The 16689-nt window shown below is 42.6% G+C and overlaps 1 protein-coding gene across 8 annotated transcripts in view; it reads right to left on the bottom strand.

Annotated features, from left to right (window-relative positions):
* The window catches only part of UBAP2 (ubiquitin associated protein 2), a 112772-nt gene that overhangs the window by 7342 nt on the left and 88741 nt on the right, over positions 1–16689 (bottom strand). For all 8 annotated transcript variants that reach the window (XM_066367783.1, XM_066367787.1, XM_066367784.1 and 5 more), the window contains 4 exons: positions 15553–15766; positions 10582–10621; positions 6559–6742; positions 5400–5466 (listed from right to left, as the gene is read on the bottom strand). In XM_066367783.1, coding sequence (XP_066223880.1) covers positions 5400–5466; positions 6559–6742; positions 10582–10621; positions 15553–15766 — 505 coding nt within the window. The remainder of the gene's footprint in view (positions 1–5399; positions 5467–6558; positions 6743–10581; positions 10622–15552; positions 15767–16689) is intronic.

Raw genomic sequence — 16689 nt, 5'->3', positions numbered from 1 at the left:
CCAATCACAGCTGTCCTCTGGGACACCACCAAATTTTTATTGGATAATGCGTAAGGTACACGGATCGTTGTATGGCTCTCACGGAATTACATTTTAAAATATGTGGTGTTCATGTCTCTCTCAGCCAAAAAGGTTACCGACCCCTGCATAGCCCCTCAAAACACAACTTTTAAGCTAAACATCAAGAATATTAAAACTGGCTATGGCTGGTTGGCTCAGTGGATAGAACATCGGCCCGGTTTACAGACATCCTGGGTATGATCCCCGGTCAGGGGCACAAAGGAAAAGTGACCTTCTGCTTCTCTCCCCCTCCTTCTCCCTCTTCCCTCCCTCTTCCCATTCTGCAGCCAGTGGCTCAACTGGTTCAAGCATAGCTCCCGGGCCCTGAGGAAAGCTCAGTTGATTCTATCATTGGCCCAGAAAGGGATCTCTGGGTGGGTCCCAGTCAGGGAGCATGTGGGAGTCTGTGTCTCTGTCTCCCTTCCTCTCACTTAAAAAAGAAAAAGACTATTAAAACTGAGCTTAATGACCAAAATCCTCCTAAAAATTCTTATAGTTGCTCATGCTCTGGTATATTCCACAAGAAATAGAAACCTCAAGTAAATCTTAAATGAACACAGACCATTTGAGTATGAGGTGAGAACTCACTTCACAGAAAAGCTAATGGTCTAAGGAGAATTAAAAAGAGGCCACAGGCAGGCCAGCACAAGTCAAAGCCTTCTGGGGACATCCTTCTATTAGGTTTCTAAGCTCCCGTGATCTGGAAGTAATGGGTGGCCATGAGAAGCCTTTACTCCAGAATCTGGTGACTCTTCGCAGGTCACCGTGGCCTACCTAGAAGGGCACAGCCTGCCCAGATGCCTGATCGACAAGATCCTCCTAAGAAGGAAGGAGGAAATTCAGAAGAAAGCTCTTAAGAGCCTTAGTTCCAGGAATCCTGCCGACCTGCTCAAATTCAGCTATTAATAAGGTGAAAGAGATGTACCTGGTTGGGCAAAGCAAGGCCCAAAGAGTGAGGGAAGGCTCTATAAGATTGAGACCAGCCTTCAAACCAGAATGTGTACAGAACAAAGAAGCCTAGAAACTCCTGGAGGAGAAGCCAAAAAACAGGAAGCTCCAGGAGAAACAAGACCACCAAGTGCGCTGCCACCCATCCAGGCTGTCCTATACACCTGAACTCTAGCCTAAGGGCCCTACCACCCAGAATTGGTTCTGCAAGTTAAGACAGCTAAAATCATGGTTTCCTGGGGCTCCTCAGCACTCCTGCTCCTTCAGCCTAGATAGAACCAGGGTGAGGAGAATCTAAGGAGCAGGGCAAAGGCTGGGCCGGTATTCCCCAGACTGCTCCACACTCCTCTACATGGGTCCAGGCTTATCACCAAGGGCAGCCTTCTAGAGAACTAGTTCCTGATTTACTGTAACAAACTTAAGAGTCATCCAGCAAGCCTCTCCTACATCCAGCCAACCCTGACAGGGCTTCTACTTCTGCCCCCCATCTCCAAGACCCGAGAGGGCGATGAGCTGCTGGAGTAATAGGCCTCCACCCCATTCAAACAGCTCACTCAGAGCATTCAGGGGGGCTGTGCAGTCAGTTCCTCAGGATGGGCCTGAAGAGCGCAGATGCACAAACCTTCACAAGGACACGAAGGGCAGGAGAAAATACCCAGATTTTCTTCGTAGCCTTAAAGTGGGAAAGGCCTAACTATAAAACTATAATAATCAACCTCATTCAATTATACACAGGTCATTTTTCTATTAACACATTGGAGAAATACAAATATTCAATAACACCATTTCATTGCTTCTTGGCCTTTTGGCTAAGATCAAGTGCAGTATCAACACCACCATTTCAGGAGGCACTGGGGATAGAGGACATTTCATTCATTACTAATGGAAAATAAACAGGTTAAAAATCACTATCCAAAGCAATTTGGCAAATCTGTATAAAATGACAAATGCCTAGCAATTCCACAGTAGGATTTACGTTCTAGATACTGATGCATAATGTGAAAACATACACAGAAGGTTATCCAATGAACACTGTTTGTAGTATCAAAACTGAAAGTGGTCCTAAAGTTCTATCAGTGGAGGACTGATTAAATGCTGTAATGCAGGAGAGCAGAGGAAAGAGAACAAAGATCCCTATGTTTCAAGACAGAAACATCTTAAAGATACACTTGGTAAGTGGGGAAAATGTTGAAGGGCACTATGTATGAACTATCCCATTTATGTTACAGAAAAAGAAAAATGTGTATACATTTACCATGTAACAGGGTAAAAAGGACTTGAGGGATCAAGCAAATAGGAGGAAGAGGGGTAGAACCAAGCAGATGAGAGACAGAAAAACTTCTCTGTATATACATTTTTACACCTTTCATTCATGAATCCAACAATTACGTTAGTAATGTGGCAATTCTGTCACATTGACAAAGTGTGGGGCTCCGTGGACAAGGCAATTCTGGCCACTGCCGTTTGGATTGTATGATTTGGACCTTCCTGCCAAGACAGAGTGCTGTTAACCCATGCAAACAGAACAGCAGACTGGGCTCCAATGCACCAGAGCGCAGGGAATAGGCTACCTACACAGCGCTCAGGACTGGGGCAGCTCATAGTTCCCACTGGCACAGCATGGGGCACAGGCAGGTGGGCAGAGGTATCCACCTTGTGCTCTGGCATGAACATGGCGCTCTGTGTGTTTTATGACAAAGAATTATGCCTAACATTTCACTTGAAAAACTAGAGTCTGACAGCCTCAATGTTAGCCAGATTGTGATGGAAGGACAGAACTGACCCTTTTCTAACACTTCATCCTGCAGGAAATGACTTCTCTCTTCAGAGGAAACAAATTTCCCCAGTTACCTGATTCCCCCATTCATCTATAGCCATAGCTCCCCTCTTTGCTTGCGGACCCATCCGCTCCAACCTTGCTGGAAGCCTCCTGTCTCCCATGAGAGAACATTTTGTTCTTTTTTCAGGCATCTTTTCTTTCTACCAGTCTTGATGCTCAAGTCTCTCCTAGTATTTAGTGAAGTGTCCTCCCATTAACTTGCCTCCTTGCTAGAACACAACCATTCATGCCTCTATACACCACAATCTAGCCTGACCCCTACCACTGACACCACACTCCCAACTTCAGACCTCGAGAAGGCACACCTCAAGAACCAGCCCCTAGGGCAGGGGTTCTCAGACTTTTTGAAGTCAGGGCACATTTAAAATCCTACGAATAACTGTAGTCACACTGTATACAAATTTCTGAGAAATGTTATAATAATTAAGTCAAATATTGAAGAAAAAATATAAAGTCCATGCGTGCTTTTATGGTAATTAAATGAAATAAAAATGACAAAATTAAATTTATTCTGACATTAAACATTTTTATGTTAATTTTTTGAGTTATGCTTTTAAGAATTTGTAAAAAAGAGAAGCTAAAAAATAAAAAACAACAAAGAAGTTATCTTTATATATATATAGATACATTCTTAGTAAGATTTAGTAAATTTGGCAGGTCCTGGCACAAATGTGTTAAGTTTTCTCATTCTTGTGTTTATGAGAAACATGAGCCTGATGTGTCCTAGCGATTTCTTCAATATTTGAAAGGCAAACTCTCATTTCCTCGTCAATACATTGAAGAATTCCTCTCTTTTTACTCTTAATTGTGTTGAATGCAGAAACCCCCCACCATACATATCATCTTAACTTTACACCAAACAAAGGATAGAAGAAACTTGCCTCCAGTCTTTCCGGAGAACATGGGGGGTAGTGTAAACAATCCAGCACCACAGCTTAACAGCCCTTTGCAACCTAATCAGGCAAGTGATGGGGGATTGGGCAGACTGTCAGCTTACAGCCAATTCCCCACACCTCTGTCCCCCAAAAATCTAAACTCCAAAAACCCTGTTGGTTTTTTGGTCCCCAACAGGCACATATTTCTCTGGAATACCATAGGGCGCACCTGGAAATCTTCTAGGGCGCACCAGTATGCCCTGGCACACACTTTGAGAACCACTACCCTAGGGTGACTCTTTGTACATCAGGACTTGTGGGTGGCACCAACTTGTGCTTTGTCCTTGCCCCTCCACATGCCTGACTTTGTTCCTCAAAGTCAACTTTCCCAAAATCTCTGCCTCTGAGTTGGGGGATGGCCTGAGATAACAGTGAGCAGAATACCTAATGCCACAACTAGGAAAGACCCAGGACCACCAACAAATTTAAATGCAGCTACACTGACTGGGTAAGAGCTGTCAGTCTCAGAAAGGTATTTGTGTGCACACGGCAAAGGACAGGTATTCTTTTTTTTAATCCATTCTGCTACTCTATGCCTTTTTATTGGTGAGTTTAATCCGTTTACATTTAGTGTAATTATTGATACTTGTGAGTTCCCTATTGCCATTTTATATCTTGCTTTCTGTTAGTTTTGTGTCTTGTTTGATCCTTCTCTTTCGTTTTTCTATCTTTTGTTTTTATTTGGTTGTATTCCATACATCTTTCCTCTGTTGCTATCTTTTTTATCTCATGTGCTTCTGTGGTGGTTACCTTTGAGTAATGAAAAGGGTCCCTACCCTGTTCATTGTAGCGAACTATTTTGTGAGTACTTTTGCACTCCATCTTCCTTTGCTACTGTTAATCTCCATCTTCTCCCCCTCTTTCTTTTTGTTGTTGTCACAGTTTAAATTTGGTTTTATTGTGTTCTTCTTGGAGCTTTTACTTGTGGCTGTTTTTTTTTGTTCTTTGTATCTGATTGGAGAACCCCCTTTAGTAATTCCTGGAGTGGGGGTTTTCTGATGATAAATTCCCTCATCTTTTCTGTATCTGTGAATGTTTTTATTTCAAAGACAGGTATTCTAACCTAAGTTCTCCCTTTTCCCTCCAAGCATTTTCTCTACATTTGCCTTCACAAAGTAACAGAGGGTTATCTAGGGAAAATGGTCTTGATTAAAGTTGATTTTTAGTGGCACCCAAGCTGAAGTTAGCAATGAGTCCACTTTCCTCTAAAAGCTTGGAAATGCCTCAACCTAACATTTCCCAGAAATAAAATATTAAAAAGAAAAAAATTTTTTCCTAGAAAATAAATCTCCACTCCTAGGCAGAAAGGTCTCCTATAACAAACAGGAAGCACAGTAAATTCAGGGAGTGAATTCACAACCTGGCAGCCCTGCCCATCACATATTGGATCTGGAGAAGCAATTCCTCCACAGAAGCATGGATTTAGAAAGCAAGATGTCTTCCACAGTGCCTAGGAAATCAGCTCAAACCACATACTTAGATTGAGTCATTACAGCCGAACAATTCGAGATTTTCTCAAATATTTAAAATCCACAAACTAAAGGCCCACCTGCAGGTGACTAAGCTCCAAGCTCACTGAGCAAGGTGGTGGATGGGGGAGCCCAGAGGACACTTACGGTGTGTGAGGTGCTGGAGGAGAGTGCTGCGTGCTCAGAGAGGCTGCTCTGATGACTGGAGAGTGAACTAGAAGACAAAACAGAGCACCACATATGTTCACCCAACAAAGTCACTCCACAGGAATGAAATTGCTGTGTCTAGGTGGGCTAGATGTAAGCATACCCCAGCCCTTCAGGGAAGCCCCAGCTTCACACCCAGCACCTGAGAACCCAGTCCAAGTGTTCTGGAGGTTACAATGATCTCAAGGGTCACCTGCCAAGAGGATCTGGAACATCCTGGCCTGGGAAACCTCCAGGACCTGCTTCAGGCCGCCACAACCATCTGCTCTTTAGACCAGAAACAGTAAGAATAGGATTGCACTGAGAACACTTGGAGACCCCATTAAATCTGTGTGTGAGGGACGAAAGTTCCTAGGTTCAACCCCACATGTCAGAATTACAGCCTGAAATCCCATCATATCCAAAATGCAAATCAAATGCTTTTTCTTCTGGCTTAAAGGGAGAAATAAGTGAACTCTACTTAGAAGAAACAGGGTGAGACCCTGGTTGGTTAGCTCAGTCAGAGCATTGTCCCAAAATGCCAAGGCTGTGTGTTCAACCCCTAGTCAGGGCACATACGGGAGCAACCAGTGAGTGAATAACTAGGTGGAACAACAAATAAATGCTTCTCTCTGTCTAAAATCAACCCATTTAAAAAAAAAAATGACACAGGGTGAGGACCACATGAAACCCATTCTCCTACACCATGTTCTAATCACTTAATCTGTGAAGCCACGACAAGTGCAAGTCAAGGATCTGCTCAGAAACGCAAAAGCATTCTCAAGCTGTATCAGTGACAGGAGCCCAGGGCTGGGAGGAGAGGCTCAGCTAGTGGCACCATCCTGAAGGTTGAAGAAGAGCAGCAGCCACCCCTTGGCTCCACCCACATTTCCAGGGGGCCCAGTGCTATGTGACAGCAGAGGCACCACAGGCATTCAAGTTTATCTCCGGTGCATTGGTGATTTCACCAGCCCAAATTTACTTTACAGCATTACTGCAAAAGGCCAGGACATCATGCTAGGGGCAACACTAAGTTTTGTCCATGGAAAGAGCCTTCTATAAAGGCTCCAGGACATCACCCCAGTGGGCTTCTCATTCTGGGCCCGTATCTTCCCCATACCTGCTAAGCTGAGAGTGGGGGCTGCTGGACAGGTCACCAGGCTGGGACAAGGAGGGCAAAGTGGCAGTGTGCTGAGATGCAGAGGGTAGATGCGTATTGCAGGAGGTGGTGCTGGGCAGGGAGCCCACAGACGGAAGGGCAGACGGAGGGTCTGTTGTCTTTGGAGCTGGAACGGATGAAGTAGCTATAAGAAACAGATCTGGTTAACTCTAATCCAACTTGAATATCTGAAATATGCTCAATGTCTTGTGATATGTCAGGCCCAACTGAGACATATATAAAGTTACATTCCCCATGCAAAATGCCCAAACATATCCAGTCTGTCAGGTACGATTATCAAAAGGACACGTGATGGTCAGATGAATAGGACTCAGGCAGACTACGAAAATGACATGTTTATAATCATAAACTGTCCTTGATGTGGACATACTTCTCCCAGCTAAAGAAAAAGCTGAACCTAAGCTACATCCAGAAAGAGGCTCTGAGCTTGATACATATAATTATAAAGTAAGGCAAAATTTCATTAGAAAGCTGAAGAGTAGACAATGAAAATCTGGTGGGCGAGACCACCCAAGGTGTAGGTCTTTGTGTCTATCAAATCAGGCTGATCTTGTGAAAGCTCAAAGCCAATAGAAGGCAAGTGGAGTTTTTTTTTTTTATTTTTTTTTTATTTTTTTTTTATTTTTTTTTTTGCAAGTGGAGTTTAGAGCGCAGGGTCCAACACTGTGGAGTTACATGTCTAAAACCTGCAGAGACACAGCTGCTTTCCAACATCTACTTTCAAAAGCACTGGGGGCATTTCCTTCACATATGCTGGAAGAGAGTAACCTCACAGCACATTAGCACTTTAGGAGACCATGAGAACAATCAATCCTAACTGCAGGAAAGACTCAGTGCTTGCAAATAAAGCATCATTGTCTTTTGCAGTTGGAGAAGCAAGCTTTATCTTCCTGCAGCACTCCCTGAGAGTCCAGTAGAAAATACCAGTCTTGCCCTGGCCAGTTGGCTCAGCAGTACAGCATCGGCCTGGCATGTGGGAGTCCCCAGTTTGATTCCCAGCCAGGGCACACAGAAGAAGCGCCCATCTGCTTCCCCACCCCTCACCCTCTCCTTCCTCTCTGTCTCTCTCTTTCTCTCCCGCAGCCAAGGCTCCATGGGAGCAAAGCTGGCCCAGGCGCTGAGGATGGCTCCATGGCCTCCGCCTCAGGTGCTAGAATGGCTCCAGTTGCAATGCAGCAACACCCCAGATGGGCAGAGCATCGCCCCCTGGTGGGCATGCCAGGTGGATCCTGGTTGGGCACATGCGGGAGTCTGTCTGTCTGCCTCCTCTCTGCTTCTCACTTCGGAAAAATACAAAAAGAAAATACCAGTCTCTAAAAGAAAGGACGATCGAAAGCAAGCACAAGCAACAACAGGCTCAACATACAATGTGGTCAGTTCTTACAGTAGCCTTCACTTCCTGAGGCTTGCTTTTTACTGACAGTCTATTACAAATACGATAGCTATTCTTATAGAAATCAGATGAAGAAGACACCACAGATCTCCCTGACCCAAAACTCAGACCATAAAAGTTATCTCCCTGGGTCTTGGATCACACTGATAACAGGTCCACAAAAAGCTTCTCAAAAAACGAGTGTGTGTGTGTGTGTGTGTGTGTGTGAGAGAGAGAGAGAGAGAGAGAGAGAGAGAGAGAGAGAGAGAGAGAGAGAAAGAATGGGTAGAGAATAGAATATGGGAGATAAAAACCTAACATGTAGCCTGATCAGGCGGTGGCTCAGTGGATACAGCGTCGGACTGGGATGCCGAAGACTCAGGTTCGATACCCCAAAGTCACCAGCTTGAGCGCGAGCTCATCTGGCTTGGGGGGGGGGGGGAGCTCACCAGCTTGGATCCAAGGTCGCTGGCTCGAGCAAGGGGTCACTCAGTCTGCTTAAGGCCCGTGGTCAAGGCACATATGAGAAGGCAATCAATGAACAACTAAGGTGTCGCAACGAGAAACTGATGATTGATGCTTCTCATCTCTCTCCATTCCTGTCTATCTGTCCCTGTCTATCCCTCTCTGACTCTCTCTCTGTCCCTGTAAAAAAACAACAAAAAAAAACAAACAAAAAAACCTAACATGTATGCTAAGTTTTTCATACATTTCATATCTCACTATCTCATTTAAAATCTCCAAATCTTGCCCTAGCCAGATAGCTTGGTTGGTTAGAGTACTGTCCCAAAGCACAGAGGTTGGTGGTTCGATCCCTGGTCAGGGAACATACAAGAGCAGATCAATGTTCCTCCCTATATCCCTCCCTCCGTCCCTTGCTAAAATCAATTTTTTAAAATCTTCAAATAATCTAGCACACCTTTATGTAGTCTCAACCCCATGATTGAATGAAAGAAACAGCCACCATGGCTTGTGAAATGACAGCACCCTCTGATATACCATGTTCTCAGAGCAAACCATGTTATCTTTAAACAACTCTGGCAGTCCAGCAATTTCAAAACTCTGGGTAAATTGTATGTGTTATTTCAATTCCATCTTAGGCCAAGTCCAGTCTGGTAAAATTCCACGTCCATGCTCCAAAAATATTGTGAATAAAAAGAGACCAGCTTCCATACTCAATACCCACTTGCCTAACTGAATGATCAACAAAATTCACCATTAACAACCACAGATAGGCTAGCCAAAAACAAAGGAAAGACACAACTAACCGGCATAATCTGTGCTATCTCCCATGATCACTGAGCTGTATTGGAATTGGGGGGTGTGAAGTGGAAGGGGTAATTCCTCTCATTTTCTCCCAAGTGTTTATAGTGAACAACATGTCCTCTCTTTTCCTAGTAACAGTCTGTCAGAACCTGTCTTTCTTGAACTAGCACATCAATTTTTGCTTTAAATCCTTCATGCTCTAGCAAGCTGGCTCAGCGGTAGAGTGTTGGCCCAGCCTGTGCAAGTCCCAGGTTCGATTCCTGGTCAGGGTACACAGGAGAAGTAACCATCTCCTTCTCCAGCCCTCCACCTTCCCCCCCTCTACCCTCCCATAGCCATGGCTCATTCGAGCAAGTTTGCCCCAGGTGATGAGGATGGCACCATGGCCTTGCCTCAGGTGCTTAGCTCAGTTGCTGAGCAATGGAGTAATGACCCCAGATGGTTAGAGCATCACCCCATAAGTGGCTTGCTGGGTGGATCCCAGTCAGGGCACATGTGGAAGTCCGTCTCTCTGCCTCTCTGCCTCGCCTTTAATAAAAAAGTCCTTTACATTATTGGAGTGGGAGCCCTATAACCATATCAGAACCTGTACCTCTGAGAAGGCATCTTTTATTTATTTATGTATGTATGTATGTATGTATGTATGTATGTATTTTTCTGAAGCTGGAAACGGGGAGAGACAGTGAGACAGACTCCTGCATGCGCCCGACAGGGATCCACCCAGCACGCCCACCAGGGGGCGATGCTCTGCCCCTCCGGGGCGTCGCTCTGCCACGACCAGAGCCACTCTAGCGCCTGGGGCAGAGGCCAAGGAGCCATCCCCAGCGCCCGGGCCATCTTTGCTCCAATGGAGCCTTGGCTGCGGGAGGGGAAGAGAGAGACAGAGAGGAAGGAGGGGGGCGGGGGTGGAGAAGCAAATGGGTGCTTCTCCTATGTGCCCTGGCCGGGAATTGAACCCGGGTCCCCCGCACGCCAGGCCGATGCTCTACCGCTGAGCCAACCGGCCAGGGCGAGAAGGCATCTTTTAAATCGATACTACACTCCAGGTACAGCCTGACTAGGGCAGAATATGGGACACTATTACCTCATTTCTAATAACACCACCAGCTACAATCTGGTCACATGGGAATCTCTAGCTAAACTTCTAAAGCCTAAAAAAGAAAGGATGGCAACAATGGATCAGAAGTAGCTATCAGAAAAAAAACATAAAAGGAAAATTTTTGCAAAATTAGCCATTAGCTTACTATATGCCTTGTGAAGTTAGCAATGCTCTTTTTTTTTGTTTTGTTTCCACCAGTCATGACGATAATAGCTTATATACTTACTGTCTACTCTCTGCTGACTTCCACCACCACCATGCCCATTCTATAAGGAAGAGAAAATAAAGTATGTAAACCTACAGAATTAAAAATACTTAGATAACTATCTATTGGAATTTAACCACAAACACATGAAACATAATCAAGGAACAGTGGCCTGTTTTAGTTTGTCTTTTCATAAAATGAGGGGCAATATGACAAATTCTTAATAAAGCCCAAGGAGCTGACATTTTTGAAAAATGAGATTGGGAATTTGAGGAAGTTAAACGGTATACAACCTAAGACCCAAATTGCAGGAAACAGTCCTAAAAATTATTGAGTACTACAAAGAAAATAACTCTCGTTACACAGAAATCACCAGAAACCTTTCTGTCTCATATATATAGTCTGTCTCATTAAAATCACTCGTGCAAAAAAAAAAAAAAAAATAGTTTCAAAATTGTAACAAAGATAGCTTTCATATAAAGAACAATATTTTATATTAATAGTAAAATGGTTCTCAGAAAAAAAGAGATATTACTTTGAAACATGGCTTTTCTGAACTGGGTGGGGGAGTGTTTTAGGACAGTGGGATAGTACCAAAAAGAGGAGAACATGGTAACAACTGGTTCGAGTTAACCATAAGGCATTTCATTAGAACCACTCACAAGGAAAACTTTTGTTTTCACAGACAGCATGGAAGACATGGCAATAGAGTGATTGATAATGGAGTCTACAAGGTTCAGACACTGTTCCCCTAGATGCAAGAAAGAAGCTAACAGAAATTTTCTTCTTATAAATGTCAAAACTAGTAAAGAAAAACACAAACCTTTTAGCTGTTACCTCTACATTAATTCAAATCCAGTAAAACTTCTGCTCATGAAATGTTATTTACAATATATTTTATTCTTAAAACAATTAGATCATTTACAAGAAATGTAAACAATAAAACAGAATTACTAGAGGAAAACACCCCCACAAGTTAAAAGGCTACAGTTAGGAAAAGTGAAGCAACATACTTCAATATATTGGGTTGGCAAGAAAGTAATTTCGGTTTTGTAGTGTGAAATAAAACTTTAATCAATTATATATTTCCATTTTGTTCAATGACCTTTTGCCATCTTTCTTACAGCTTCATGATTCCGCACTCATAGAAATTCTGGTCTGATGGCAAAAAACTGAACCAAGTGCGATTTAAGGCCATCATCATTTGAGAAAGTTTTACCATTCAAGTTTTGCAAACTTCGAAATAAGTGGTAATCAGATGGTGCCAGGTCAGGGCTGTATGGGGGATGCGACATCACTTCCCAACCAAGCTCCAATAATTTCCCTCGAGTTACTAAAGATATGTGAAGCTTTGCATTATCATGGTGGAACACAATTTCTTGGCAATTTGCCAATTCTGGCCGTTTTTCTTTGCTTCATCCAGTTTCACTAGTTGTTGACAGTAAAAATCTGCATTGATCATCTTGTTTCTTGGAAGCAGCTGAAAATACACACCTCTGTACGCCCACCAAATTGACAGCATGACCTTTTTTTGATGCAATTCAGCTTTAGATGTGGTTTGTGCTGGTTCATCACACTTGGACCATGATCGTTTTCAAATGATGTTACTGTAGATGACCCATTTTTCAGCACCATTGATGATTCTTTTCAAAAAAGGGTTAGTTTCATTGCGCTTGAGATGCATATCGCAAATATTGATTCGTTGTGTTAAGTGAATCTCTTTCAATTCACGCGGAACCCAAATACTGAGCTTCTTAGCAAGTATACGACATTTTAAGTGATTTTCAATTGTTGTGTGTGATGCATTTAACCTCTCTGCAATCTCTTGTACAGTTATATGATGTTTCTCTTCAGTTATGGCTTTGATTTGGTCATCATCAACTTTAGTAGGTCACCCAGAACGTTGGTCTTCTTTGAGTGAAAATTCTCCAGAAGAGAATTTTTTAAACCAATTCTGACACATGCGTTCTGTTATGCAATCAACACCATAAACCTCACATATCTTTTTGTGGGCCTCAGCAGCTTTCTTTCCTTTACGGAAATAAAATAGTAAAATATGCCAAAAATGTTCATTACTGCACTCCATGTTAAAATTGACCCTAAACAGCTTCATACAAAATTACGCACAACTTGCTTCTAAAGTAACCTAAATGTGACTAATATCAAATGTCAAAAGGAAAAAACCGAAACACTGACAGAAGTCCTTCAAAACAATGACAATGCTATGTGTGACAACTAAAAATACTTTCTTGTCAACCCAATATAATGACAGGAAGAGAGCAATAAAAATTCTACTCTTTGCCTCTCTCTAGTCTAAACTAAGATCACTGCTCACTAAACATATAGACACAGCATCAAGCATTTGCATCCTGAACAGCACAGACCCCGACATAAAAGATGTCTTCTCAAAACTACACCCAGAGGCCCTGGCCGGGTTGCTCAACGGATAGAACATCATCCCAGCATGCTGATGTTGCAGGTTTGACCCCTGGTCAGGACACATATGAGAAGCAATCAAGGAGTACACAACTAAATGGAACAACTAAGTGAAACAGCAAGTTGATGCTTCTCTCACTCTCTTTGCCCCCCCTTACTCTCTCCCACTCTCAAATCAATGGGAAAATTAAAAAAGAAAATACACTAGGCAACAAGAATAAAAAAGGGGAACAGCACACAGCAGCCATCAAACCTGATGTATATTTCAGTCCACCTTGAAAATCATTTTTAAAACACAAACAACAGGCAAATTGGCACAATACAGGAGTCACAATACCCATGGTGGGGAAATTCTAGGCAGAAGAATGGTGGCAGCAAAAGTAAAGAAGTATCAAATGGTTGAGAAAATCAGAAATCTATAGAGGTTTTGGCTTAGCTAGCCCAGCAAGGAATGAGGTGAACAGTGATATGTGCAAACAAAACAAGAGGTAAAGTTAGAGCTGGAATTGTGATGTCATATAAAGAGTTAAGCTTGGATAGCATGCAGTCTGACTTAATTAGAAACTGTACAGACCAGCACTGTCCGAAGAAACATTCTGCAATAGTGGAAATATTCTGAATGTGCATAGCCCTATATTCTAGCAACTAACCATAGCTGGATATTCAGCATTTCAAATATGGTTACTGTGTCTGAGGAACTGAACTTTTGTTAATTTAGTTGAAATAAACTACTACGTGTGGCTAGTGGTTATATTGGAAAGCACAGGAATAAATTTCATGTTAAAGATAACAGAACAAGAATGCATGGCTTTTTGCCTGACCTGTGGTGGTGCAGTGTATAAAGCATCGACCTGGAATGCTGAGGTCGCCAGTTCAAAACTCCAGGCTTGCCTGGTCAAGGCACATATGGGAGTTGATGCTTCCTGCTCCTCCCCTTTTTCTTTTTCTCTCCTCTCACTAAAATTAATTTTTAAAAAAATACACAGCTTTAATTTTTTTTTTTGTATTTTTCCGAAATGAGAAGCGGGGAGACAGAGAGACAGACCCCCGCATGCGCCCAACAGAGATCCACCCGGGTATGCCCACCAGGAGGCGATGCTCTGCCCTTCTATGGCGTCACTCCATTGCAACCAGAGCCACTCTAGCACCTGAGGCAGAGGCCATGGAGCCGTCCTCAGCACCTGAGCCAACTTTGTTCCAATGGAGCCTTAGCTGTGGGAGGGGAAGAGAGAGGTAGAGGAAAAGCAGAGGGGGAAGGGTGCAGAAGCAGTGGGTGCTTCTCCTGTGTACCCTGGCTAGGAATAGAACCTGGGACTTCCACATGCTGGGCTGCCGCTCTACCACTGAGCCAACTGGCCAGGGCCTAAAATACATGGCCAAAAATATATATAAACCCAGAAAGACAAATACAAGTGAAATAAAGGTAACTGACTTAGTTGACCTGGTAAAACCAAATCCTAAGCCTACTACTAGTAGGAAAATCCAGAAAACAAAGAACGATACCAAGCAACTCAGTACCAGATAACCTAGAAAGGGGAAGTGGATAAAGGGTTAAATGGAGGAGGATTTGTTTAAAGGATGCCCAGATTCCAAACCCCCCTACCCTCTGTCTGCACAGCAGGCTGAATGCCCACTCCTACCATTTCCCATAGGCTCTGAACTTGATCAAGAGGGTAGCACATGGCCAGGGGTACTATAAAAAACATATGAATCAAGTCAATGTAGACAAAACTAATATTCCAAGGGCAGCCTTCTTTTTCCACTAGGCTCTTATGGTACTGACAAATAGGATAGGCCCTATAGGAAAGAGACTAGAAGAACAGTCCCTGGATAATCTAAATAAGTTCAACAAAAAAGGCCCAACAGGCCTAACAAAGAATAAAAAAAAGGAAACCGCCTGCCCATGCTGTTCTACATCAAAGCCCACATTTAACAACCTAACCCCTCAGCCCACGTCAGAGATCCTTAGTTAACCTTTTAGTGTCAAGTAGGCAGCCTGGAATCATCAGACATTTGAGGAAAACATCTAATATAAAAAATGAAAAATGTAAGAAGGGAGGTAAAAAGAAACTTTTAATTAGAGATGCACAAATTATCTCCTGCTTAGAGGTTAGAAAATATACCCAAATTTCTACTAGGCCAATTCAACTATTTTTAATATTTTTATGTTATTGTACACTTTTTTTGTTTTTATTGTACACTTTTTAAAGTAGCTTTCACCAGTAATGCTTAAATATTTTTGCTTCACAGGCAACTAAAATATTATAGATTATAGTCCCCTCTTACCCCATTCAAACTACTATGAATAATTTGAGGTGTGTCTTTATACTATCCTTATACTAAGATTCTGGGTACATTCACACACATTCCTGTGTATATGCTGCAGGAAATGCAGGTTTCAAATGAGATGCCTATTATTAGCAAGTCCAACAAACTAAGAGGATTCTACTCAAAAGGCTAGCCAATTTATAAAAGAAAGTTTCAGTCAAAAAAGCTTAATTTCCCAAACTACACACTGAGCTCCAAACAGAAGAAGAAACCTGAAAGCCCACTTACTGTGGCCGTTCCTGGAGCTGACTCCGATAGACTCCCAGAGCTTTGGTATACAACCCTGTTTTGCACAGAATTCTGGTCATAGGAGGAAGACGTTGTTACTGGACTAGTGGAGCTCAGGGACGAGCTAGTCAGACTGGAGGAGGTAATGACTGAAGTTGTATAGGTGGAGTTCTGTACTGCACTGGTCGTTGGTAGAGAGGTATTTGAAGAGTCACTACAAAGAATAAAAAGTATTAGACATAAATTTGTGTCAATTTACATAGCTTCATGAAACAACAACTTCATCACTTTGTCATACTCTAAATTAAATAAACATGTCTACATCTACAGTCTTAAGTTTATTAACAATGCAATAAAGATTCAAAGCAACCCCCCCCCAGTATAGCCCCAACCACCCCAAAAGCTAGACCCAGCTAATTTAATTGACAGGCAGAAGCACAGCTTTAAGAATCTTTAAGGAATCCAGATGTCTGAGACCATCTTTAGAAAGGGAACCTAAGCAAATATCAAGTTTGGGCTCTGGAAAGTTGAATAATTAACAATAAAATAAGATCTAAAATCTGGGCTTCTCAGCCCTGACCAGTTCTCAATTGGTTAGACATTTTCCTGATACGCCAAGGTTGTGGGTTCGATCTGATCAGAGCACATACAAAAGTCAACCAATGAATGCATAAATAACTAGAACAACAAATCAATGTCTCTCTCCTTTCCAATCAATAAATAAAGATTAAGGAAAAAAATTGTCAATGTTGGCAAGATGTGAAGAAATTACATCCCTCAGAGATTACTCATAGAAACGTAAAACGCTGCAGCCAATGCAGAAAACATATGTAAGACTTACCATATAATCTAGCAATTCCCAGATATACATCCAAAAAATTAAAAGCACACAAAATTTGTATCTGAATGCTCATAGCAGCTTGATTCATCAACTCCCATATGTGCCTTGATCAGTCAAGCCTGGGGTTTTGAACCGGTGACCTCAGCGTTCCAGGTCAACACTTTTACCCACTGTGCCACCACAGGTCAGGCAGCAGCTTGATTCATAATAGCCAAAAAGTGGGAAACAACCCACATGTCCATCAACTCATGAATAGGATAAATGCAGTTATGTCTGTACAATAAAATATTTTCTGG

The sequence above is a fragment of the Saccopteryx leptura genome, chromosome 2 (genome assembly GCF_036850995.1).
Source record: "Saccopteryx leptura isolate mSacLep1 chromosome 2, mSacLep1_pri_phased_curated, whole genome shotgun sequence".
NCBI classification, from domain to species: Eukaryota; Metazoa; Chordata; class Mammalia; order Chiroptera; family Emballonuridae; genus Saccopteryx; species Saccopteryx leptura.
The sequence above is the reverse complement of the archived record's forward strand: the minus strand, read 5'-3'. Positions and strand labels throughout refer to the sequence as shown.